General features: G+C 39.9%; 1 protein-coding gene across 4 annotated transcripts in view; it reads left to right on the forward strand.

Moving 5' to 3' along the window:
- Positions 1-17697, forward strand: part of SPTBN1 (spectrin beta, non-erythrocytic 1) — a 137737-nt gene extending 120040 nt beyond the window's left edge. For all 4 annotated transcript variants that reach the window (XM_075088103.1, XM_075088102.1, XM_075088101.1 and 1 more), the window contains 10 exons: positions 1770-2014; positions 2430-2568; positions 3686-3770; positions 4955-5151; positions 6286-6398; positions 7006-7069; positions 12234-12472; positions 13762-13935; positions 15926-15968; positions 16339-17697. In XM_075088103.1, the coding sequence (XP_074944204.1) occupies positions 1770-2014; positions 2430-2568; positions 3686-3770; positions 4955-5151; positions 6286-6398; positions 7006-7069; positions 12234-12472; positions 13762-13935; positions 15926-15968; positions 16339-16554 (1515 nt within the window). In that variant the 3' untranslated portion in view covers positions 16555-17697. The remainder of the gene's footprint in view (positions 1-1769; positions 2015-2429; positions 2569-3685; positions 3771-4954; positions 5152-6285; positions 6399-7005; positions 7070-12233; positions 12473-13761; positions 13936-15925; positions 15969-16338) is intronic.
- The last annotated feature ends 7444 nt before the right edge of the window (positions 17698-25141 follow it).

The raw sequence follows: 25141 nt of genomic DNA on the forward strand, positions 1-25141 counted from the left end.
ACAGGGTTGGAAAATAGCTTACGTTTGAAGAAAAAAAGGTTCATTTGACTTAACGTATTGTCTCTTTAGCCAATTCCTGAAAGGCACTGAACAGATACTAAATCTGTAAAGAACTTTTAATATACCAGAGGGAATATGAAATACAGGTTTCAGGTATTTCTGGCCTTAACATTATTCTTGGGTGTTATATTAATTGTGCTGGAAGCCACCTTAGATTTGCCTGCTCCTTATGCCATGTTCACCTTGGTGAATGCAAGACACAACTATTCTCTCCTGTGCAAAATTGATATTCCAAAGGATACCTGGAGGACAGGGGCAAATATGAAGGGGTGTGTAAGCCTGGTTGGTTGGTTGTTTAAAAAAAAGCACAACAAAACAAAACACCAGAAAGCCCCAGCCAAACCCTCTTCTACTAGGCACTTTTTCCAAGAGGCAAAGGAGGTCTGTAGACCTACATGGGGGCTTTCTGACTTGGTTACGAATCTGGGCATTCTGACTTAAATATTGCTTTTTATGCTGCTTCCTAACAGCAGTCTGAAGAGAATCAAAGTATATAGTCCAGGCTAAGATTTTTAAAAGCAGCCAAACTTGATCTAATTCCAAATCTTTTGAAGCCAAGGTGTGTTAAATAGAAGGCAGCAGCCGTTTATACAGCACACGAGGGATTCTAAACAAAAAACAATGTTCAGCTGTCAGAATGAGAATTTTGGAAGAGAACAAGTTGCTTAAGGAATGGAGGAACTGACTGCATTTATCCCAGTAGGCCGGAAAAGATAGCTTTTATGGCCAAGCTGCCTGCCAATTCTTTATTGTATTGCAATTTACATAGTTGTTTACACTAGAATAAAGGGGATATGGCAACCATTTGATTTTTTCCAAGTGTTTTGCTTTCAGAAGCTCTAGATTTTATACATAAAATGGGAGACATTCACAAAACACAAATCCCAGTCTCTCGATAAGGTAATTATAATCAAGGCCTAAGTGAAGGAATATGTAATCCTAGCGCAGAGCTGTGGTAAAAGCACTTAGGATAGTTTTTGGGTGAAACAGCTAGAGCACCAAGATGGATCATTATGACAGTGCCTGATCTCTGTGCCTGTAGCTAGAACACTGTTTAATTTGATGTTCAAACTTTTTTTTCTAAAAAAAAAAAGAGAAAATTATTTGAAAAGAACTAATAGAATGATTCCTGGTTTGAAAAATATGTGAAACAGTCAAGAAATAGCACTGATGTCCCAAGACAGTGTTTGAAAGGAAAAGAGATTTCTGATAGTAGAAAAATCTTTGAATTTCCAAATTTTCTTCTGTATGAAGTCAATATTTAAATTTTTTTAAAAAAATCTCTCTGTCAGTAAAATACATTTTTCATACTCTGATAGTATGAAAAAATCATTCTCTGTCAGAGTGTGGTTTTGATACAGGAGTTCCTGAGTTGCATTGAAAATTTGATGATAAAAATGGTCCTTGGTTGCCCTGATGTTTAACAGTCACTTTGTATTGGCCCCCAGTTTTACAGGAGGTTTAGGCGCGGTGGCAAATCTTTGTTATTTTGGGGGCCCCTTGAGCCAACAGTGTTCTCTAAGAAATATTCTGAGAGGGGTATACGGACTTAATAACAGAACAAACCTTTCCAGTATCAACAGACCAAATGTATTTGCGGTGACTTTAGAAAGCCATTCAAATAATCAACAGCAGCTAAAATTTCCCCATATTTGTGACTCAAAAGCATCCAAACACTGATGCGTTTCTGTCTTACAAAAACACGCCAGGTGAGACAGCTGCAGGAGGATGCTGCACGCCTTCAGGCTGCCTATGCTGGAGACAAAGCTGATGACATCCAGAAGAGGGAAAACGAGGTGCTGGAAGCATGGAAGTCGCTGCTGGATGCCTGCGAGGGCCGCAGGGTTAGACTGGTAGATACAGGAGACAAATTCCGTTTCTTCAGCATGGTTCGTGATCTCATGCTTTGGATGGAAGACGTTATCCGACAGATAGAAGCCCAAGAAAAGCCAAGGTAATGTGAAGCATCTCTTCTCAATCAGAAGAAAAGGCTGCAGTTAGTTGAGGAAAAGACTCTGTATCACTGAGCCAGAAATTCAGATTCAGAGAGGCTGTCAAAGTCTCATGGTAGTGTAGCAGCTTGCTTTTGTGTATTGCTGCCCAGTGGAGGCTGGGGGCTACTGAAGTAACTGCAATGTAAAAGCATGTTCAAAGAGATTAAGTCCCACACGTTTATTTGATTTCTTATTGAGACCAGAGTGGTGCCATTCCTAAGGAAAGGCTGCTAGCATTCTTGCTTCCTGAACTACAAAAGCCATCTAGGAATTCATATTTCTGTTGTACAGTTCTGGGTTAGTTTACTTGTTCGAAAATGTAACAGGTGTTAAACCCGGAATACATGTTTCTAAACCATGGATTCATCATTTTAGGGATGTTTCGTCTGTTGAACTACTAATGAACAATCACCAGGGTATCAAAGCAGAAATCGATGCCCGAAATGACAGCTTTACCACCTGCATTGAGCTTGGCAAATCTCTTCTGGCAAGAAAACACTACGCATCAGAGGAGGTACTGCACTTCCTGAATGTGCAACAACTGCGGGGCAGCTGGCCTATAGGTTTTGTTTCATCTGGAAAAACGTGCATTGTGTTAATCTACAGATTAACAAGCTGCGTATTTATAATGACATGCATTACTTCAGGGACTGTTCCACTTATTTGTTTTTGTGAAATTAGTGTGTGATTTAACTCTGTGAATTCATGTTGGGTAGCAGAGATGGCACCTAAATTTAAAGTATCATTTTCAGTCCAGGAAATGCAAAGAAGCTGTTGCATTCAGCTCTGCAGAGAGAGCACTCTGGGATGGCTGTGTTTGGAAAGGCGACTTCATCAAGCAAGAGTAGAGATAACTGTGTGAGAAGGCTGAATTTTGTACAGGGGAACTGGAGTGCTATGAAGCAGCCTGCTAGGGGAAGGAGCAGGAAAATATTCATCTCACAGGGAGTAAATCCAGGGAATATTAAGAGGAAAATATATCTAACTTCTTAAGGCCTTGATTTATTTTCTGATTTCTCTAGGCCAGAGGATAGAGGCTTAATCTGCATTTCTTCCAGCCTCCTTTGGTGGAGAGAGGATAGCCAAACATAAGACAATGCCCACTCAAGGAGGTGATATTTTCTGCATTACACATGAGAGCTCCAGAGTATCCTGAGAGAAACATCTGCTCAGGAACTGGGAGTTTTTGCTAGCCAGTATTCACCCTGAGAATAACACAGAGCTTACGTGGGCATGTCAGTGTTAGCGCAGGTAGCTGCAGGCTTTTTGTAATAGTCACAGGCAGCACATTTTGCATTATTTGCTAGAACAAGGGCAGCAGATATAATACATGGTTGCACTATTTAGATTTATGTGTCCATTATACTCTTTTTATCAAATAATCTCAGTGCTGTAGTTTTAACAGATACTGTATGCTTATGCAAAGGTGATATTTTAATACAAATGTCATATTTATATTTCAAGGAGGAAAACAGCTGTTGCATTCATGTTTAAGTCACTTTCTGACAGTCTAGCACAGTGTATGCTGTCTGTAAATGCCAGTGCCTTTTGCTGGTGGTCACGGCTTACGCAGTGTGGTGGGGTGAGCCTGGTGCTTATGTAACAGCCCTGCATTCTCCTTTTCAATCCAGATCAAGGAAAAGCTGCTGCAGCTGACAGAAAAGAGAAAAGAAATGATTGACAAATGGGAAGACAGATGGGAGTGGCTGAGACTGAGTAAGGACATCCTTGGATTTCTTTTGGGCAGGGCCATATCTTACTCTCTCTTCACCATGTCTTTCTGAGCATTGAAAAAACCTTAATCTCCTTAACAGTGCTTGAAAGTGTGTTTGTACTGTAGTAACTGTAAGATTCACACCTGTTGACTGTGAAAATAACTGATAATTTGAAACCAAGAAACCTGCACCAAAGGTGTTATTCCGTATGATCAAATTTGGAGCTAGGTAAAACAGATCTACCATATTTGCAGGTGTCGCATTCCAACTGTGTTTCTACAAAGGATGCACTGTTAAAAAATAGGGAGAAATAAAGCCCTGCTACCTTATGCATGTAACATGCCTGTGTTATCTGAGAGGCTAGAATGTTGATGAGCAGTTCAGTGACAGAAGGTATATTTTTAAACATTGCAGCATTTTGCAGGTTTTACACCAGCAACAACAACCCCGTTCTAATACTTTTAACAAGGTGATCCAGATCTCCTGTATGGACTGAAGCCTTTGCAGCAGACAGTTGACCAGGATCTCAAAAAGTATAGTGCCGTATAATCATTTTGTAGGGTTCTGGGCTGCTCTGTGTACTTTTTTTGTTGTTTCTGAGCCTCAGCAGGCTTTAAGTAATACAGTACCATCAGCGATTGTACCTCAGCTTGGATGTCTGCAGCATATTATTTGTCAAAATTGCTTGGTTCCATTCAGAAAAGCTGTGGAAGCTTTTTTTCAGCTGGAAGACAGAAGGAAGGAAACCTGGAACTGTAGCACTATAGACAAGCATAAAGTACAGAAGTACTGCTTGCAGAAGGGAGCTAGACTGTAGGCTGTAGCTGTTCTGTAGACAGGGCAGCCTGAGAAAGAAAACCAGCAGATAACAGACTTTCTCCTCTGAAGTTAGTAGGTTACAGCAGATTAGAGCAAAAAAGAAACTCTGAAATTGCAAAATGAAATAGTCTGTAGAAGAAGTGAAGGTGGGCCTTAACTTTTATTTTTCCTTAAATCAAAACCAGCAGGACAAACTTGTGTCTTTTAAATGATTAATTTCAGTGAGATTAATTAAGGAGGCTACTTAGCTAAATACATTTACGTTTTTTCCCAAGCTATTTTTAAGAAAATTAAGAAGCTGCCTGATGACTTCATGATGCTCTTTTTGACATTAGTGGCGCTGATTTCTGTACTTTCTTTGCTCAGTTTTGGAGGTACACCAGTTTTCAAGAGATGCAAGTGTAGCTGAGGCCTGGCTGCTGGGACAGGAGCCCTACCTATCCAGTCGTGAAATAGGTCAAAGTGTTGATGAAGTGGAAAAATTAATTAAGCGGCATGAAGCATTTGAAAAATCTGCAGCTACTTGGGATGAGAGATTTGCAGCACTGGAAAGGCTGACCACGGTGAGTGCTATAGGCGAGAACAGCCTCTTTTGGCCATTCCCCTTCAGTTTGGTGCCGTCTGATGGTTTGGAGTAATTCCCAGCATCACCAACTTAATCTCCATTTGATCTGTTTATTGTTTATTGATCAACATAGGCCAATCACCCAGGGCCTGAAGTTTCATGTTCCCAACAATATTGAAACCCTCTCAGGTTCATTTAAGCTCAACAACCCGCAAGGAAAGCTTTAAGTGATAAATGACCTTAGTGGTCCACAAGAGCTGTCTCAGGCCCCGGAACGATGACTCAGAAGCAAATTCAAGAGCTGAGCAGTTTGCTTCAGCCCATTGCCATACTGGTTGTACCGCTAAAAGGGAGGGGGGATTCCGAGTGAAGACGACCCAGACCCAAATCCTTGGCATTATTTTTAGTTAAAGATAATAGTGTGAGGAGAGAGTGATGGGGAAGGGGGTTCAACAAAAACATTTGGTGTGTTTTGACTGCTCCAGTACAAGGCTACATTGTCCCCTAGAAGAACATAATAAGCCCCAAAAAAACACAACTTTTTTTTGAGCACAGCTGCAATGTCAGTAATGCTTGGAGAGCGTGTTACCATCTTTGAAGAACAATTTTACTTTAGACACTAAAATTGAAGCGGCTTGATTTTCCACACACACTGAGCATCACAGCTGCGGACAAAATGAATTGGAGTTCCTCAGCATCTTCAGAAATCAGGCTCATCTTATTGAGGTTGTTCGTTTCAGGGGTTTGGATGTGGAAAACTATTTCTGTGTATGGCAAGCAGACAAGAGGATGTCGCTTTTCAACGTTTTAATAGCTTGGGCTGCTTTCTTGTTAGTCTGGTTTTTGTTCTAACAGAATGAATTAGAAAAGAAACATGGACAGTGGTGAGCTGCTGCCCAGGCACTCCATTTGTTGTTAAGGGGCCTGGTACTGTATGCCTTTACTGACAAATTCAGTGCAACAAAATTTGCATGATCAATACTTTTAAAGACTGATGCCTTCAAATTTTATTTCAATAAACCTTAATTTCAGTAACGCTTCAGAAAAACGTACAGAGTTATTTTTAGTTTTTAGAAAAGCCCCTGAGAAATGTGCAGTGCACTTAAATGCACAAAAATGTTTCATTTCTCAGTTGGAACTGCTGGAAGTACGTCGGCAACAGGAGGAAGAGGAGAGGAAGAGGCAGCCGCCCACTCCAGAGCCAAGCCCCAAGGTTGCGGAGGATGCAGACTCCCAGCAGCAATGGTAAGCCCAGGGTGCAGGAAGCTGAACTGCCTACTCTACACCATTTCTTCAGGCAGAATTCTTAGGCTGAAGATGCATTGTAAAGGGAGAGTCTGGAGGTTGCATGATTTTGTAATGTGACCCTTTTTAGAAGACTTGGTGGATGTAGTTTACGGGGACAAGACCTTTCCCAGGCATCTGAATTCACTGCTAAGATGAATTCTTCATCATGACACAGTGTTACAACTGCTGAGGTGTACCTGGCCCTAAAGTAGGAATGCTGCTTTTACACCCCTGTGTTATGAATTAAAAGTTCTGAACAATCTTGCCTTTCTTCTTTAACGAGCATCAGTTACAGATAGATTTCAAGCCACATCCATGGAACATTAACATTTACAAAATTACTTATGTGTTAGTAGTAGACTTATTTGTAAGATAAATGTCAGAAAAGCCTGTTTTGATCTCACATAATGTTGGATTTACTCAGTTGGACCTGAGGATTTTAAGAACTTGCTTGAATTTGAGGTGTGCAATATTCAGTAGGAAAATGTCTTTTTTTTTTCTGAAAAAGATGGGTGACTTTCAAGACCTTAATACAATTTCTTTTCTTTTTCCTCTCTCCCAATAGGGATGGGACAAAAGGAGAGCAGGTTTCCCAAAATGGTTTGCCATCAGACCAGGAATCTCCACGGGTTAGTTACCGCTCCCAAACCTACCAAAACTACAAAAACTTTATTAGCAGACGGACAGCCAATGACCGATCGTGGTCTGGACTGTGACTTACAGAATCACTTGCAGCAAAAGACACCGTTTTTCAGTATGGTTTACTGGTACTGGTTTAATCTTTTGGCTTCAGATTTCCCTGCTGCTTTTCTCTTCCTTCCCATCAGTTGACTTTTATTTAATTAGCAGCCCCTTGGACATATATTTGCTTCACTTTAATCCTTGTTTATTTGAATCTCCCCACTGACACTCAGTTGCTTTAAGGTGACACATTTATTTCATGTTATTTACTGTGAGTTTTTCATGTCGCTAATAGTATTAAGATTTTCCAGCTAAATCGTCCTTTATATGAGTAATTGAGATTTAATGAGATTACATCATAATGAAGAAGAGAACTAGAAACTGACAGGTATGACGCATCGAGTTATACTAACAGGTTTCAGCACGGCAACATTATTAAATCAGCTGCATTAGCAAGCGAGTTATTTACAAGGCCAAGGATAATACATGCAAGTGAGCTCGGCAGTAAAGGCTGGGGGGGGTGGGAGGGTGGGAGGGCTGTAACTCTCGACAAATAAAAGCCTTAAGGTTAGTTGTATAACATTCCATGCAGAATGGACTCATTGACCGCAGATAAAAATAAACGTGAAATAAAACATTAAAAACTCTTATCTAGATTTATCTTGGTATTTAGTCCTCCTATGAAGAGTTGTGATCTTCCTCAATAGCTATTTTGGAGCCCCGTTTTGCCTTGGTCCTGTCCAATTTACACCACAGCAATTCCACTTACCAACCCTGGAGAGACAGTAATATAAATGAGAGTAGGGTGCAGACCCTTATGGAGAGGTTGTGATGCTTTTTCTTCAAAAACTAAATAGCATACATTGGTCTAAGATCCCAGATTGAATGGTCCATGCCTTATTCATTCCTTCTTGATAGGGGATGTCCCGGTGGAGTCAGGATGCATGCCAACAATCTTAATGTGCAGCCATAAAAATACCAGTGAATGTGTGTGTGTGTGTGTACATATATATATAGAGAGAGAGAGAGAGTTAAAGCAATACAGCAGTTAAAAACTGGCTTATCTCTCCATTACGTTCCTGCAAAGCCTACTTGCTTCAATTAATGCTTTGAGTAGTGAGAAAAATGGCATTTCTCTTTCTTATGTTTTTGAACCTCACTCTCTGAGGTCATATTAAGTGCAGGAAAGGCTCCTGGCAGGCTTGGATCAGTGCATATTAGAGCTCTTAACCAGTACTGAAAAGGAAATGCAGGTCCCAGTCTGGGACTGTGGGAGGAAATGCCTTTCAGCATAAGTTTATCTTTCAAATAGCCCATCCCAGTTACTTTCAGGTCTGCACACAGGCTTTGTCAATGCTCTAGGATACTAAGCAGTTCTACCTTTTTCTTTCTTCAAATAAAGCCTTTTGGTTCATCCTTAATATTAAGTGATGAAGTGAGCTGTCTGTTGTATATTCTAATGTTTATGAACTTATATATAGTTGTGGCAAGGAACGTGAGGTGGCCTGCAAGTACATCCCAGATCATCATCATCATCTTGTTGGTTACCACAGCCTTTCATGTCACCTGTTTGCTTTTTTTTTATTTTATGATACATAATGCATTTCTATGTTAATCTTTGCCATCTGCACTTCAGTCTTTCATAAGAGCTTTTTAGCGCAGTTCCCTGAATCTTGTGTTGCAATATATCAGATGTACCCAGCTGTATTTCTGATTTGAGGAGCGAAATATGCTGCTGTTGATCTGAATGTAGACTTCTGACCGCTAGCTGAGCAGCACAGCTGAATTGTTCTGTATTGGCTGAGCTCGTAAAGTGAGAAAGATGATTGCAAGGCTGTGCTTCAGTCATTGTACTTTTGCTGTAACTTGTCTTTCCACTTCATGATGCATGTTTGTTGGTTTTTTTTTTTCCTTTTGTCAGGATAACAACATATAGCTTCTTAATGCTTTTAAAAATTCCATATAAATTTTTGCAGAATACCTGGTGACTTACCTATGCCAGTGTTGGCTCTCTGTGCCTGTAAGAGTATGATAGTTAGAGCAGTATAGCTGTAGCTTCAGACCCCACCATATGGGAAGCCTTCAGATGTATTCTGGCTAAAAAGTAGTATGTAAAAGTAACTTATATAGATACACTTTTTTACTTGTATTAGTACATTTATGTATAAAAATTACGCTTTTATGATGAAGGAAAATGAAGTCATCGATTAAGGTCATTGTTTTATGCACTAGAAGTGTAAGATATTACTTATTTATTATAGCCTGTGGCACTGGCTTAAAACATTAACATGGTACTTATGCCAGAACAATATATAGACTGTCATCTATTTGCATCTGAAAAAGGCAAATCATTTAAGTTGCAGTGCAGAGACTTAAGTTGATGAACTGAATATAATGTTGCTTCAAGCGCGATGAAAATCAAAGGGATGTCTCCAGTCGTTGTCACCAGCTGTCCTTTTGCATGTTATAGTCCTGATTTAAATATCTCAAGAGTAGTCTTTAGCCACTAAAGCACTTGCAACTAACCTCAGTCACAATTAAGAAAACCGCATTCATGTATGTGATAACTGTTTTGTTGTAACAGTACAGTTTGCTATTAGTTTGTCCTCCGTTGCGTTGTCTCTGCATGCCCGATGCATGTTTCCATTAAAGTTTGTTCAGCTCCTGTTTTTTCTCTATTTTCATGACACATTCTTCGCATAGCTGTTTATGATTCAGATTTATTTTGCTTGTTTTCTGTTAATTGTAGATAACACATGAAAAGGAAATAAAACCTGAAAGAGCATCAGAAAAGCTTTTCATAGCCCTTTTACAATCAGCAGAATTTTAAGTAGAAGGTACAGGTCTGATGGTGTGATTATAGTTGGCAGTTGTCTTTTAAACACACAGGATTGCAGATTGCAGCACTGAGTTACATGGTATTTCCCACAAAAACACGTTAAGTAGCTGTGCAATGGTTGCTGTTTTGAAACTGGTCTGTTTTACTTCAGATTAGTGGTTATAGGTACCCCCAAATCAGTAATATTGTCCTATCTTGCCAGTTTCGCTACAGAAAACATGCTACTTTGAGCATTGGTTTAGGTTACAGGTAGTTTGTGTAAGTTGTTGAGATAAGTTACTGTGGTCTGTGTAATTCCTTATTGCTGGTCACAAAGGCTTCGTATATCTCAGACAGGGATCCAGCCAGCTGAAGAGCAAAGAGTTTGAAGTTCAGTAACTGTCACTGGTCAAAAAGATTTGCAAAGGGCTGTCCTTTTTCTTGAACGCGATCCATTGCCCATTGGTTGTCAGCACTGGTGATGATTGATTAATTGAGCTTTCGCTGGTGAACCACTGGTTGGCTCTTTCACCACCTGTGTTTTAGTAGCTGTACTGGCAGTGTCTGCGTAATCTTCAGCCTCAACTATTTATTTACCCTCTTCTCCCTTTAATCCAATATTTTTGTTATATTTTGAGATTTGGATACAAATAGTGAGGTTTGATGGCTTAGATTTATCCTAATTGTGAAGGAGCGGTGTAATTGATTTTTACTTCCACCGGGTAACAGTGCAGGGTGGATGTTTCCTTTTATAAACTAGGCTGTAAGGCTACATCTCATTAGGGATAGAACAAAATAGACATGACTGAAGTGGAATGTGAGCTGTGATTCTTTCCCTGTTTCAGTGGTGTAGTGTCTGTACTCTGGAGATGTAGATTGCTTAAAGGCAGTTAACCAATCCTTCCCACGTAGCAAGCTGACACTTAGATCTTCCTAGGTCAATAAATGAGGTATAAAGGTGTGAGGTACAATAATGTGTACTTGGCAGGTATAAGAAGTTCTAGAAAACAGTGGCAAAATTTAGTTTGTTGCATAATAATTCGGCTGCTTTTGAATTGTCCAGGCCATGTGCAGAAGTGGGAATGTCTAATTATTGTGCCATTCACAAATACCTGCTTGTCTGCATAAAAACAGTCCAGAATGTTTGTAATCCACTAGAGCATTAGCAGCACTAAGCTTTAGTAACTTGCTAATAATAATAACAACAATACACACTGGTTGTGTAACTCTCGAGCTGCTACCAATGGCTCTACATGTCAAAGTAATGGTACAAGAAAAAAAAATAAACTGGGACCAAGCTGCATTTCAAAAGCTTATAGCCATTAGGATTCCAATTTAAATGATTTTTGGATGAATGGCTCCTGAAGACGTCGCCAGCTTGACCAGTCAGAGCTGCTGGAAACACGGCTGCTCTCTAGGCTATCTCGATCACAGTGCGACAGGCAACGCGATCAACAAAGCAAGTGATGGGCAAGGCCTTGGTTCTGTCTTTGTTTGGGGGTAAATAGCTGTGTGATGTTGTGTGACTGTGGTGGTTTTCAGTTCCTTTAACAAAAATCCAATCCACCTAATAACGAAAGTCTGAAAAAGACCTTGATAAATTGACACGTGACCTCATTTCCCTTGTCTTTAAGATCCAATATCCTAACTGGGATGGTGGAGATGAAATGCATGGTGTAATCTTTCTAATTTCTGCATGTTTTGATTTTGTTGTGTCACTAGGGGAATGGGGAAAGCGGGAAAGGAGCTTTTACAGAAACAAATGAATTGCACAGAATTTTGTAAATGCTCCTGGGCAATTTTGACATACTATTCTGCTGACTCCTAGTTAATATCTTTTATAGACTTCTAATACCCTAGTAATGCCAAAGATGTATTTAAGGTGGCTGATGTGTATAACTTCTACTGTTCCCCTAGGTTTGCAGAAAGTGTGATTGTTACTGTTCCAAACATTTGAGTACTTAGCAACAGAATTGAATGCTCTCATTTTAGGAATAACAATATATAAAAGAACACAAATTGACCGGCAGAGCAAAGCACAGTAAAATTCACACTGATGTTTAGCTGCTCTTATTTTCCCGTCTCTCTATCTATAAAATGAGTACTAATCCATTCATACCTTCTAATTTCCTTGGCCTTCTGTGTCTCCATGGAGCGTGAGAAAGATCTTATTGGCCTGTGTCAATCTCCAGGCAAAGTTTATACACAGCCACATTGTGCAGGGAAACACGTTAACTGCAGGATACCTCAGTGTTGCAAGACGTCTAGCTGAACTTTTTTTCCACTGTTCCTAGGTGGCAGAAACTGCAGAAACCAACGAAATGGTCAATGGAGCTGCGGAACAGAGGACAAGTTCAAAAGAGTCTAGTCCTGTTCCTTCTCCAACGGCAGACCGCAAAGCCAAGACTGCCATTCAGGCCCAGACTGCTGCTACCCTACCAGCCAAAACACAAGAGATTCCTTCAGCTCAGATGGAGGGCTTCTTGCATCGCAAGCATGAATGGGAGACACACAGCAAGAAAGCCTCGAGCAGGTAAAGTACCCATTGCTTAATGCAGATGATTGTATCCAAACACACCAAGATGCAAGACAGTAAACGTTATCCTGGCTGCTGTTGTCTTCCCACAGCTCCCAAAGACCCTTCAGGCTTATGCTCCTCTTGTTGTAGGAGCTGCGTATGCATGGTTGGACAGGGTTTTTTGATGAAGTTGCAATCTAAAGGTATACGGTAGGAAATGCAGTGTTAGCCATATTTGGAAGGTGGAAAACTGAGGCATAAAGATACCGTGACTTTCCCACTTCACATGATGAATTGGTGGCAGCAGTGGGATTGGATTCCAGATCTCTCAAGTTGTACATTACTACAAGAAAAGAAAAACACGTAGGTGTGAGCAAAGAAATGTCCATATTCTTCTGACATTTTCTGTTTGCACATTAGCACTTTCCACCTACTCTGTAATCTGTTCAGCAGAGAAAAGCGGGTGAAGATGATTTTGTGTGCCTTAGTTGATTCCATTTCTAAGGACCTGATCCTGCGGTTCTCAAACAGGCAAAACTTATGAGATTTCTGTCTGGGCTGGAAAAGCAGAGTGGGGTCCTTCATGACTTGGGAGAGCTCCTGAAACCAGATTTATGACTTGGCTGACAAGGAAAACGTTGAGTAGCAAGTGGTGAGCTACACCAACATCTATGGGATTTGGTAGGAGCTGAAGTACTCAGCAGAGCTGAGTGCAGATCACAGTTGAGAACAGCACTACCATGGTTTTTGTTCAGCTAGAGGAGTTCGCACTAGAGAACTACTCTGAGGCAGTGACAGCCACCAATACCAATATCTAGGGACTCTTATTTCTAGTAATCGTTAATTTTTATAGCTGTATTAGTGATTGAGGAGGATGATGCCACTAAGAGTACTTGTAACAGTCAAGGATTTCACATGCAGTCCATTCGATAGTTTGCAGCACAATGAGAACTCCTTCTACAACAAAGCATAGTCATGAAAAGGTCAATCAGTTTCTCCCCTGAGTATGCAAACTGCCTAGTCTGCCAAACCAACCTCCCACTGTTAGGATATGCTTATGTGCTATCAGAGAGGGCTCTGGAAATCTATTCCCTTTGCCTCAAAGTCGGTACTTTTGTCTTGAAGCCATGGTTTTATGAGACGATTTGCTGTCTGCAGTTAACAAGACAGTGTATGCTGTATTCACATCCTCAGACTGAACTAGTCTCCATTATCTTATAGAATTAATTGTGTTTGGTTTCTTCAGTTCGGCAAGTAAGAGCTTTCAATTTATAAACACTTCTGTTGTTTTCCATGTCTTAAAGATCATGGCATAACGTGTACTGTGTCATAAACAACCAAGAGATGGGCTTCTACAAGGACTCAAAAGCTGCTGCTTCTGGCATCCCCTACCACAATGAGATTCCTGTCAGCTTGAAAGAAGCAGTCTGTGAAATAGCGGTCGATTACAAAAAGAAAAAGCATGTGTTCAAGCTAAGGTAAACCTGCTGAAGCATCTTGCTATTAGTTTAAGTTGTGGTGGGTATATTCACTGTGCAAATTAATGGGAAGATCCAGCCCAGGAGCTGGTCATAATTATTAACTGCAGTATTTACTTTCCTGAACAAGCTCTTCCCAATGCCAGAACATGGGGTATTTATTAAAGGTAGAAAGCACAAAACAGTATCAAAATAATCTGTGCGCTGTGCTTTATTTACACCTGGGACGAGACTAGACGTGTCTGCCTAAAGTTAGGAGCCTGCATTTAAAAATGCTGGGCGCTTTTCAGCTGCTCCCTCTGGAATTAACTGAAAAGAGCTGAATGTTTATGGTTCTGCTGTTTTCAAAATCAAGCCTCTTGTTTAATTTTTTTATGGATTTAGGAGACTCCTGAAGACATCTATCGCATTTTCAGGTCTAGAGCATGTAGTTACAGACCATTTTGTTTTGAAGTATGTGAAGTACTTGCTCTTCAAAGGTTAAAAAAAACACAAGGCTTTTCCTTCCAAAATTGTGTTTCTGTTTTACTGATCAATCTTCTAGTGCCAACAGTGGACAAATATTTTGTTATTGCGCAGCTGCTAGGTGAGCCTGTCAAAGGAGACTCATGAACTGATCAGTTTGTGTGGTCCAAAACAGGACTGTTTTTTTTCTTTAATTTTATATTGATACAAGAATCCTCTAAAGATGACAGAATCTATATCCAGTGAAATTTGCTTTACAGCAAATATATAGAGAAATATGTAGTAAATATTTAGGGAAATTTACCTTTCTGGAAGACAGGCCTGCAGCTATGTGATTAATCCTCTACACAACTTTAAAAGTCAATTGACAATGGAAGGATATGCTGTGTCAAATACAAAGTTAGGCAGAAAAATCAATTGCCCTTCTTTTCACAGTACCCTGTCACCTGCATCAGGGCTCTCAGGTAACGCATGTAACAAATTTTCCTTACTCATTCTCATTGGGAGAGTCACCAGAGAGTTCACCACCTTGTTGTGTCAAATCTATCCCTCCAAGCTGAGAAGGGGTGTGTTGTGGAACACCTGAGAGGTCGAGGTCTCTACAGATCACCTGTGCGGGCAGATCCCTCATAGGAGGGTCTAGCTGTGATCTATGGAGAGTACACTCGAAATATTTTTCTTAATTTTTTAAAGAAGAAAGCAAGACATAATTCTTCCTAGTGTCTGTCTTTGCTGTTATTTTACTGTTTAATACTTAATTTCATTTCATAAAGAGATTTTAAAATGCTTCCTTTTTGTGGGGAAAGAACAGGAAGCCTGCACCACAGCTCCCACTGACCCTGCCTCCTGCTTGTTCAGATGCCTGGTCTGATGTTGTTCAGTCTGTTTTTTTAATTAATGTGTAACATCACCTACATTGTTAAATGTATCCCAGTTAAATCATCTGAGTAAAATCAGCACAGAAATAAAACAGAAGGAAGACTCTGGCCTTCAGCGCTACTTCAGGGAGCTACTCATGAATAATACACAGCATATAGTATCTTGAGTCACCACCACAGTAGTTACGACAGCAGAGCAGCTGCAGCATTTTGCTAGGTTTCTACAAAAGCCATGAAAACTCTGCGTGTTGCCTATGACTTTGGTTCTTTTTCAAGTCTTGAGTAAACTTTTGTACTGTCCTTTGCGAAAGAGGAAAGATCTGCCTGAAAGAGCAAAAACTGAAACAGCAATCACCAGCCACTGAGGATGGCAGGCTCCGCAGTGCGTCCTGGCGTACTGGAACACGTCTGCTATCATAAGCGCGTCTAGAGACCAGAATGTACAGTGTGTGTGGCTGCCTCTGCGTGACGGTTACAAGATACTGAACCATGAGTTGTTGGGGTGTATTTGTGCACATATAGATGTTCTGACTGTCCCGTGCAGTCCCATATGTCTCAGTCTGATTATGTACTATAGCTAATCAAGCAGGAGTGGAAGCTGTGTGACTACTACTAAGCTAAATTTGTGGTGGTTGTTTTCCTTACAGATTGACGGATGGCAACGAATACCTCTTCCAAGCCAAAGACGATGTAAGTTTGTTTTCCTTATTGTATATTACTGATGCGTGGTATCTGTGCTGTTGTATGTACAACAGGAGAAAAATAGCTGCTGAGAGCTCAGGGGCGCATTTAGTTTTCCTGGTCTGCAGTGTGGCGCATATGTGTGCGTAATGTGTAGATTCAGAAGCTCCCACTGGCACAAAGCAGGGCTTTTCAGATGCAGCTTCTAGTAGACGTCTCCTGCAGGTGTGTAACCAGAGGAGTGCCAGGTGATGAGTTAGGACCGTGTTTCCTTCCATTTCCCACTTCTGTCCATTCCCCTCCCACAATGTTGAGTGAATTAGAGAGGGCGTGTGACGCACGGATTGTAACAGCTTTCTGCCTTTGGGGCTTCTTGAAGGAGGAGATGAACACGTGGATTCAGGCCATCACATCAGCTATCTCTTCTGATAAAATCGAAGTGTCCCCGACCACCCAGAGCACTCCAGCCTCCAGCCGTGCCCAGACCCTGCCTGCCAGCGTCACAATAACCAGCGAGTCCAGCCCTGGCAAGCGGGAGAAAGACAAAGAGAAAGACAAAGAGAAAAGATTCAGCCTTTTTGGTAAAAAGAAGTGAACTCCATCTCCACACACTGCACTTCTCTGACCGTTCCAGTGGAATTCCAGCATGCGAGCTCAGAACCAATACGTTACTCTCTGTGCCTCATGTTCCTCAATGTGATTGACATTTTTTTATTTATAAAGCATTTTAAAATAAAAAGCCAACAAAAAGAATCTAAAGTTACAATTGTATGAGGTGCATTGGGCAGCTTCCGTAGGAGGGGGAGGACCAGGTTTTGGGGGTTTGTTTGGGTTTTTTTTTTGTTTGTTTTGTTGTTGGTTTTTTTTTTTTTAATGAAGTTAATGTAGATTAGATCTTAATATTTAAACTGTTCCTCAATTTTGTGAGGCTGTCTTGGAAAATAACCCACTCCTAGTGCTATTGGTATGCAAGGCAGCGGTGCTTTCGAATCTACTGTGCACATCAAAACCCAATGTACAAATTTTCAAAAACGTTCACTTCCATTTAAGGTTGTTATGCTGAGTCTTGACTAGTAGAGCCTCCCATTACAGTTCTAACATCTATAAAAAATGATAGTGTATTATCTTTGCTGTAACAGAGTGCAGGTATGCATTAACTTACAGGCGAACCATTTCTATCCTGGCATTGGTTATGAACACAACCTGAAGCTTTTCTGCATCGAGTACGACAGATGAGAATGTTGGTGTACAAGACGGATTAGCAGGCTGATACAGTTTTAAATAATCTGTAATTTCAAATTTTTTTTCTTTGCTGAAATACATTATATTGTATGTTTCAGATAATTCTAGTACAAAGTATAATAAGACTAGATGTATAATAAACCCTTTAAAATCATTGATAAGTGTAAAAGTGGAACTGAAGCATTTACTGGAAAAGTAATGTTACTCAAATGGTTACTTGCTTGTCAGCTGCAGCACTGTGTGTTATAATTTTGCTACATTACCTTGCTATTTGATACATAGTGTGCATTTCTCTGTCACTGTAACTATTGTAATGAAAAATTTTCATCTTACTGCACAATCAAAAATTACATTTAATAGGAATGAACTTTCAGTGACTGGGCCTGTAGTCAAGAGTAGTACTGGAACTGGCTTTCAGTTGTATCGAACTATACCTCTAGACTTTTACCCTATCTGTTAAATATATGCTATGTCATTAAATGCTTTTAAAACTAAATATGCTGGTTAAGTTTCTTATTTCATTTCTGACGATGTTAAATCATCATTTTGAAAGAGGATCAAAAATAAAGTTATTTTAAAACGTCATCTCTCCTGTGCACTGAAACGAATGCCTTCAAATGTAACTCCTTTTTTTTGTGTACAAAAGCTCATACTGAAACAGTTGTTCTCTCTCTTTCCACATCTCTTTATTTTCCTTTTCCCTTCGCTTCCTGCCTGCTCCCTCCCCTCCCCCCCCCCCCAATTAAGGGCAAAGAATAATGAGGGGAGGAATTAAATCAACATTTTGTAAAATATTCTGACATAGATATTTTTGTGAGAATTAAACCCAGCAGAATCAGTGGAAGTAAGCATAAGCATGGGCTAGGGCAAGCAAATGAGTCAGCTGAACATCTTACCCAACTGAGGTAAATCTCCACTACTAGTTTGCAGGAAAAGAACATTATTGTTAAGTAATCTTAGTTCTCCAATGCTCTACCTACCCTCTTGTCAAGCACTTACGTCCTCAGTAAATCAGGCAATAATTGAACTTTGTAATTTACTGAGGACTACTTGTCCTGCCCAGTTTAATTTCACTGGCAGTTTTTATGTTGTCAGGTTTTTTTAAACTTACTCCTCTTAAGGTACAGCCACCATTGTGCTTCTGTGATGACACAGATTTAATGCAGCTGAGGTGATTCCAAAGCTCACTATTTCCTTGACTTTGTCAGCATTTCAAAGACAAGCGTCTTTTCAGAACTTTCTTTCAAGTGGATGCCATCTAGGGAGCCATCTAAAAGGAATAGATCCCAGAAGCCCTAATAGGCATTGGAAGTTTTAAAATAAACAAAATGTAAGGAACCCATCTCTTCATTTTTCATTATTATTAAAATACACTTAAATATAACTTTAAATGGAAAGCAGATAAACTGCCAAGTCCTGTATTTCCAAGCCACGGTTTCCTGAACACATAACCAATGCAGCAGTGTCTTAATTCTATTCATGGAGTGTACTGTGTTTTCTGTTTTTTTTCTTGTTTCTGAAATTTTGGGTTGTGAAACAGTTGAATAATTCATGCACATGAGTTTTTACTCCTGTAATATGACATTGTTCCAGTATTAGTAAGATGTAGGATAACGCCACTAGTCTTGTAAATGTAAAATTCAATACAACGTAAAAAGCTGTGGTTTAACATTAGAAGAGAATATGACACCACCTTCTTAGCTGATTAAAGTACATAAAAATGTTGATGTCTTGCCATTTTTGTCACTTTAAGCTATTATGATGAGTAATTTAGCAGATTGTTCTTAACTACCTGTTGTGTGCAATTCTGTAGCATCTTGGCTGAACATGCCTTCAGAATTGCTTTTTCTTGTCTTGCTTCTTACTGCAAGTTGTTCCAGAAAACTACTTGAATAAAAATCCTTCCTGCTTAGGAGCTGATTTCAAGTTGCTGAGGAACAAGAGTGAATTCTAGTAAGCGTGTTTTCCCCTGTGGTCCGTAGGAGTGCAGTTTCCATGCAGAGAGAATTGGTGGGTCAGGAAGAGCTTCCTCGGACAAAGCCAGGTCAGAAAAGTCAGGTTGGTGCACTAGTTTCAGCGGGGAGAAAGAATGGGGGAATTTCTCTTGGGTTACATGGAGGGAGGGCTGGAAAACACCAGAGGAAGAAGAAAGCTAAGTATGGATGCTGGAAACGGGACTGAAATCGGATCAGGTTGTTACAGCCAGTGTTAACTACTGCAGAGGTGGCTGTATTGCTGTCAGAATTGGACCATTAAAACACGGTCAGACCCCTGGTGAGGTGAGATGTGTCATTCCTTCTGGTCACCACACCAAAAAACGATCTGTAGTACAGTTTAACACTGTATTGCAGTTTCCTTTGTTAGGAGGTTTTGCAAGAGAAGCTGTATTTAGGTTGCCTATGTTTCCTCTGGAGACACATTGAACAAGTAATACAGAAGCTGAAACTTAAAATTTGCAAAGAAAATTAAAGCCAAACATTTTTCAGCTATGTTGCTATCGTTCTTATGAAAAAGAGAACTGGTCCTCTAGTCAGGTCAGTCTGCCTGCATTTTTTTCCTCTTGGTGGGAGCCTCATACTGCTTTCTCGGCTGAGAAGGTGTCAGAGAGCTGCAATTGGAGGCTTCTTTCCGTATCCTGACAAATTAAGTACAATGAGGGAAAAAAACCCCAAACTCCTTAGCCATAGGCATTAAGCATCTGTTGGGTGGGAGGGTTTTCTTTTAGATTGATGCAAATAATCTGTTAATCCATCTGTCCTGCATGGAGAATATGTTCTATTGTAGGGTTGTGCTCTGTATGAGGAAGATAAATGAAGTAAAAGAAATATGCAATTAATCTCTCTTCCTGTGAAATACTGTTTTAGACGGTTTTTCACTTTACTGTGTTCTCTTTCTTATGATTGAGTTCACAGAGACTGGACTTCAGATGTGAAGGGTCTTTATGAATATACTTTTGCAATAAGTAACTTGCAGGCATGGTAAGAGTTCGGTATTTTTGTGGATATTTTGGGTTTTTTCTACCTTAACTAATCACAGGTGGCTGAAAAATACTGAAACTTCAGTCACAATGAGTTGGAAGAAACATTAGTCCTTTTCATAAAAAATCAGAAAATCAGTCTGTTCTAAGTGACTGTCTTAATGTTAAGAACTGAATTGCTGGAAAAAGCAGAATTTAGCTCTCTGACACTACGGTGAGACAGCAGGCACCTGTGGACCGAACAAGAGAGCAATATCCTGACAACAGGAGGAATGGTGGAAGAAGGATTCAGCTTGCTTTTCCGTGTCCTGGTATCAAGCAGGTATGTTTTGAGGTCAAGCAGAACAAAACTCAGGTAAGAAAGCACTGCGTTCTCAGTGCAGCAGAGATTTGAATTGTCCCCATGGCTACGGGTGTGCAGGGCCTAGTTGAGGAGTCAGTATTCAGTGCTTGAGGCTCTAATTTATTTCCTTCCTTGCTGCTGAATGTAATTTATCCCGTGTTGTCAAGCTTTTTTGCCTAGCCTTGTGACAGCAATTCAATGAATATTCTGGTTCTGGTGGATTATTGCTTTTTGTTTCAAAGGATTTTGAACAAGATTAAAGTGCAAATAAGGTAGGGCATAAAACAACCCCACAATGCAGTACTGTAATTGTTGCAGTACACAGGGAGTAGTGAGAATAAAGAGAAATATGTTACAGCATTTAGAAATTAAATGCAAAAAGCATAAGAGAAGTTTTGCTTCTAATTCAGCTCGTGCCCTTTGTTGCTCTGCATTCTAACAACAGACTAGCAGGGCCGAGATGTCTTACAACATGTGCTAATGCTATTGAAGGGAATCTAGATGAGTTGCGTGTGCCATCACCTGACAGATATCTGAGTCACTCTGCGTAGCCAAGGCAGCGGAGTCGCTTCAGCAAGCCCACGTGGTCACATCTGCAGTGTGTCATAATGCAGCATATGCAGCGCGCGCCTGGAGCACAGAGCAGCTGAGGGGCAGAGGCTGTGCTTCCCTGTCAGCACACCTGCAGGAGAGTCCCAGAACAGAGAATCAGGACACCTAAAATGGTCTACTTTGCAATAAAATGCTGATTCATTCTGTAATCTAGGAAATGAAGGATTTTGTGCATAGGTGTGTATTTCGTAATGAACCGTCCCTTGCTGCTCAACCTCGGCATCCTGATGAGCATGGTGATTGTAAACATCAAATCTGCAACGCAGTCTAATTACACGTGTTGTTCTATGTTTGAAGTATCATTTACGTTTTGTATTAATGAATTTCACATAATTAATCTTTAACTGTTACATGAGATGCTGTTGTGGTTCATTATGTTATAGCAGTAGAAATTATCTGGGCCTAACATGAATTTTGTTACTAGTTTCTTACTAGTCCTGCTATTCTCTTACTCCTACACCTAGCTGAGAAAAAATTTCCCTTGTTCACAGAGTACCGGCATTATCCATGAGAGGTCACTCTATCCAGAGAGATGCTTAGCTGCAACAGATCTGCTGCCACCTGAACAATGAAGTATTATTTGTGTGCTCAAGAGAATTAAAAGATTGGATGAAAGTTCTCTCACCTTGGAAAAGTCAGATTTTGAAACAGTTATGTAAACTTGTGGCAAGATTTAGACATGTCTCAGATGAATCATCGTAAGAAGAAAGCAGTCAAGTATGGCAGCCAGCATACTGAAAGGGGAGGAACACCACCATCCTTGCTGTGACAGAAAAAATGGGAGAAGTGGGAAGATCAAGATCTCTGCAACGGTGGTAATAATTGTAAATTGATTACTGAGGTTCCACGAAAAGATTACAGAAAGACAGCTCCAAATGCATGTCTGGGTAAGGCTGGCAGTAACCCCTTAGAGGTGAGGTCTCCCGTTAGGTCTGGGAGACCCTTCAGGGACAATGGGCTCAGCCAGGCTGCTCCAGAGGCTGGCAGGGTCTCTGCGGACCACGCTGTTTACTCTGTGCTTCTGGGCTCTGAGCAGGGATGGTCACAGAAGACTTAGGACAGATGTGTTTTATCGATCTGCTGTATATGGCAGTCCTGGACTGCATGCAGATGTGGAGCAAGGCAAATATATTCACGCTGGTCAGAAGGACTGTCTCTCTCTCTCCAGGCTGGGGTTTGAAAGAATATGGTATCTCTAATCATTCAGAAACAGGCTTGCTTTGCATTCGAGGATGAAAAAGACTTGATCTTTTCTTTTTCTTTTTCCCCTAACACTATTGCTGGCCAGATCCTAGCAATGCAAATCAGTATTTCTGCCCACAAGGAATAAGAGCTTAGAGCCAATTCCCCCATTATTATTTTGTAGTTAAATTGTAAAGTCACTGAGAGGCATCAGTCAGGATTGGACTGATGTAATGCCAGGCAACAAACAAACAGAACTAGATCACAGTTCCTGGTTCTGATCCCTCCCCCCAAGTTCTTATAGATTTTATATAATTTTAAAAATTATTTCCAGCTCAGATAAGAGGTACTAATCTTGAAGTACCAATTAATATGCAATCTCTGTGTATCTGCTGTACATTCATTACATTCATCCATGAAAATATGTTATAAATGGTATTTTGTGTAGCAAAGATCTGGGACATAACACAGATGTTTCTGGGAGAGAAAATCTCAGCGTACATTGTTAATCACAGCTCTTAGGTATGTACAGAGTGGGCAGGATATATCACAGAGGGTTGGACTTACTGGAGATGTGGTGCTTTTTGACATATTCTATACAAGGCATGCTTTAAAAGAAACCAGCAAACAAAACAACAACAGCAAAACCCACAATACCCCCCCCAAGCCCCTCAAAAACCCCAGCAGCAGCAAAGGGTCCCTTTGGCAGAGAGCAAGTGTGACAACTGTCATTCAGGGACAACTCATACAAGATGCTATATTAGTTTGGGTTTACATTTAAAACCAAAGAAGAAGTAAATGTCATGGGATATATGTACTAGGCTAGGCTAACAGGCTTCTTACCACAATAAGGAGTTAAAATGGTGGTGCTATTGCAAATTTTTATGTATCTTTAAATGTTCTTAAATATATTTTGAAGTGTTGCTTTTTACAAGAGTTACATTAAATTGGAAATACATTCAGACTACTCTTTTTCTGAACGTAAATGCCCTTTTTTACTGAGGTTCACACTCTGCCTTGGTTCATATTGCTCCCTCCCAGCTTTTCTCATATTTGTGATACTGAGGACTCCAGAACTCCATTTATGTTTTTTACAGCTGCCAATCTAAAATATAGCTTATGTTGTTAGGCCTCTATCTCAAGAATTACATTCAGTTAGACTTATGCCCAGTATTAACACTAAAAAGAAAACATGAAAGTGTCAGTGATGTTTATGTTGTATTGACAATGAATGGTAGGTTGCAGTATTGAGCATGCCATGTTTTTAGCATCATGACAGCTCCTAGTAGGGAACTAATAATGTTTTGGGTTTGTTTTGGTTTTTTTTAAGTTGGAAAAAAATACACAAAAAACTCACCATGAAAGGTAATTCAATCACCAAAAAAAATTTCACAAAATCCTTGAGAGTACAGATTATAGGAAAATAACCAAAACTGAACTTGTAGTCCCACATGTTTAGTTTTAAGGTTTTGCTTCGAGGTTTTTTGGGGCGATGGTTCATGACTAGTATACCTCATTGCTACAATAATGGCAATGATTGATAACAAATAGTTTTTCCTAAAACTGAGCATATATTGTTAGTAAAACAATGGCTATTGTTCAATGCTTCCACACTTCAACCATACTAAATATCACAAAATAAAAAAAGTATGCCAAGGTTTTACTTGAAGGATGAAACACGAAGTTCAGCGAGATGAGAAAGGATGAAGAATTCATAATTAATTGGAAGTCTTATTAGGTACCCACATCCACTACTTGACAAAATAATTTTCCACATTCTGATGTTTCAGAGCAGACAAAAATAAAATAATGAGATTGAAGTTGTTTCATTGCTACATGAAGATACTTCACACAGGTTTCCAGCACAAGTGGATTCGTGTGCCTGTGGGTAATACAACACCCATCTTCTGTAAAGGTATTCTTGCTCCTGCCCTTCTGAGCCTACAAAAAGAGTATGAATATGCAAGAATGTGAGAGGTTATATCAGGTTTCTCTTCTAGGAGAAAAAAACTCGTACCCACATGTAGATCCCTGTGGCAGAGTCATCAGTGGGACCCCCCAACTCCGCTATGTGACCCGGCAGAGAGAGGTGAGCAAAGTCAACAAAACGTTGGCTATATTTTATTAGCAGTTTTTTTGCTGATAGAAGGAAAGAAACGCTAAGACAACAGTGTAAATAATTACCCACGTGCTGGTAACTAAAACATTACCATAGCATACCTAATGGACAATGCCATGGGTGACAAAATACTGTGTTTACATCAAGACTCTGTCATCTCAAATGTATGCCTAAAGTGCAAATATTATTTCCTAATTACAATGTAGCTTAGCAGTTTGACATTCAGAGATAATATATCACCTTATTATTAATGCTGTTGATCCTAGAAATTTTTCAGGACAAGCTTTATTGGACAGAAACTGGTGCTCAATATTAAACTATTTGCTCTTAAGACAAGAAACATTAACTTGTTTATTACGGGGCATCACAAGGTTCTTCCAAGAGTAAATTTTGTAACAACAAAATATAAGAAAATGAAATTTCTTAAACCCTTAAGAGTTTCTTTATGATAAAAGTTAAATACATTTTCATTATTTTAAACACATTTTCTAAACAGTTACCTAAAAGGAGGCAAGTGAGAGGGTTGCTTTAGCAATTACATATTACTGAAATTTTCAAAGTCCCTAAGTTTTTCTAAACGAGTGGAAGCTGGTCACAAAGGCACTCATGAAAATGCTACACCCTATGTGAATTTGAAATACTTTAAATAGCTTTTAAAAGCATTCAAATTACGTGCAGAACTGACTTTAACATGAGTAAATAAGAGC

This window comes from Phalacrocorax aristotelis, chromosome 3, assembly GCF_949628215.1.
Source record: "Phalacrocorax aristotelis chromosome 3, bGulAri2.1, whole genome shotgun sequence".
In the NCBI taxonomy this organism is placed as follows: Eukaryota; Metazoa; Chordata; class Aves; order Suliformes; family Phalacrocoracidae; genus Phalacrocorax; species Phalacrocorax aristotelis.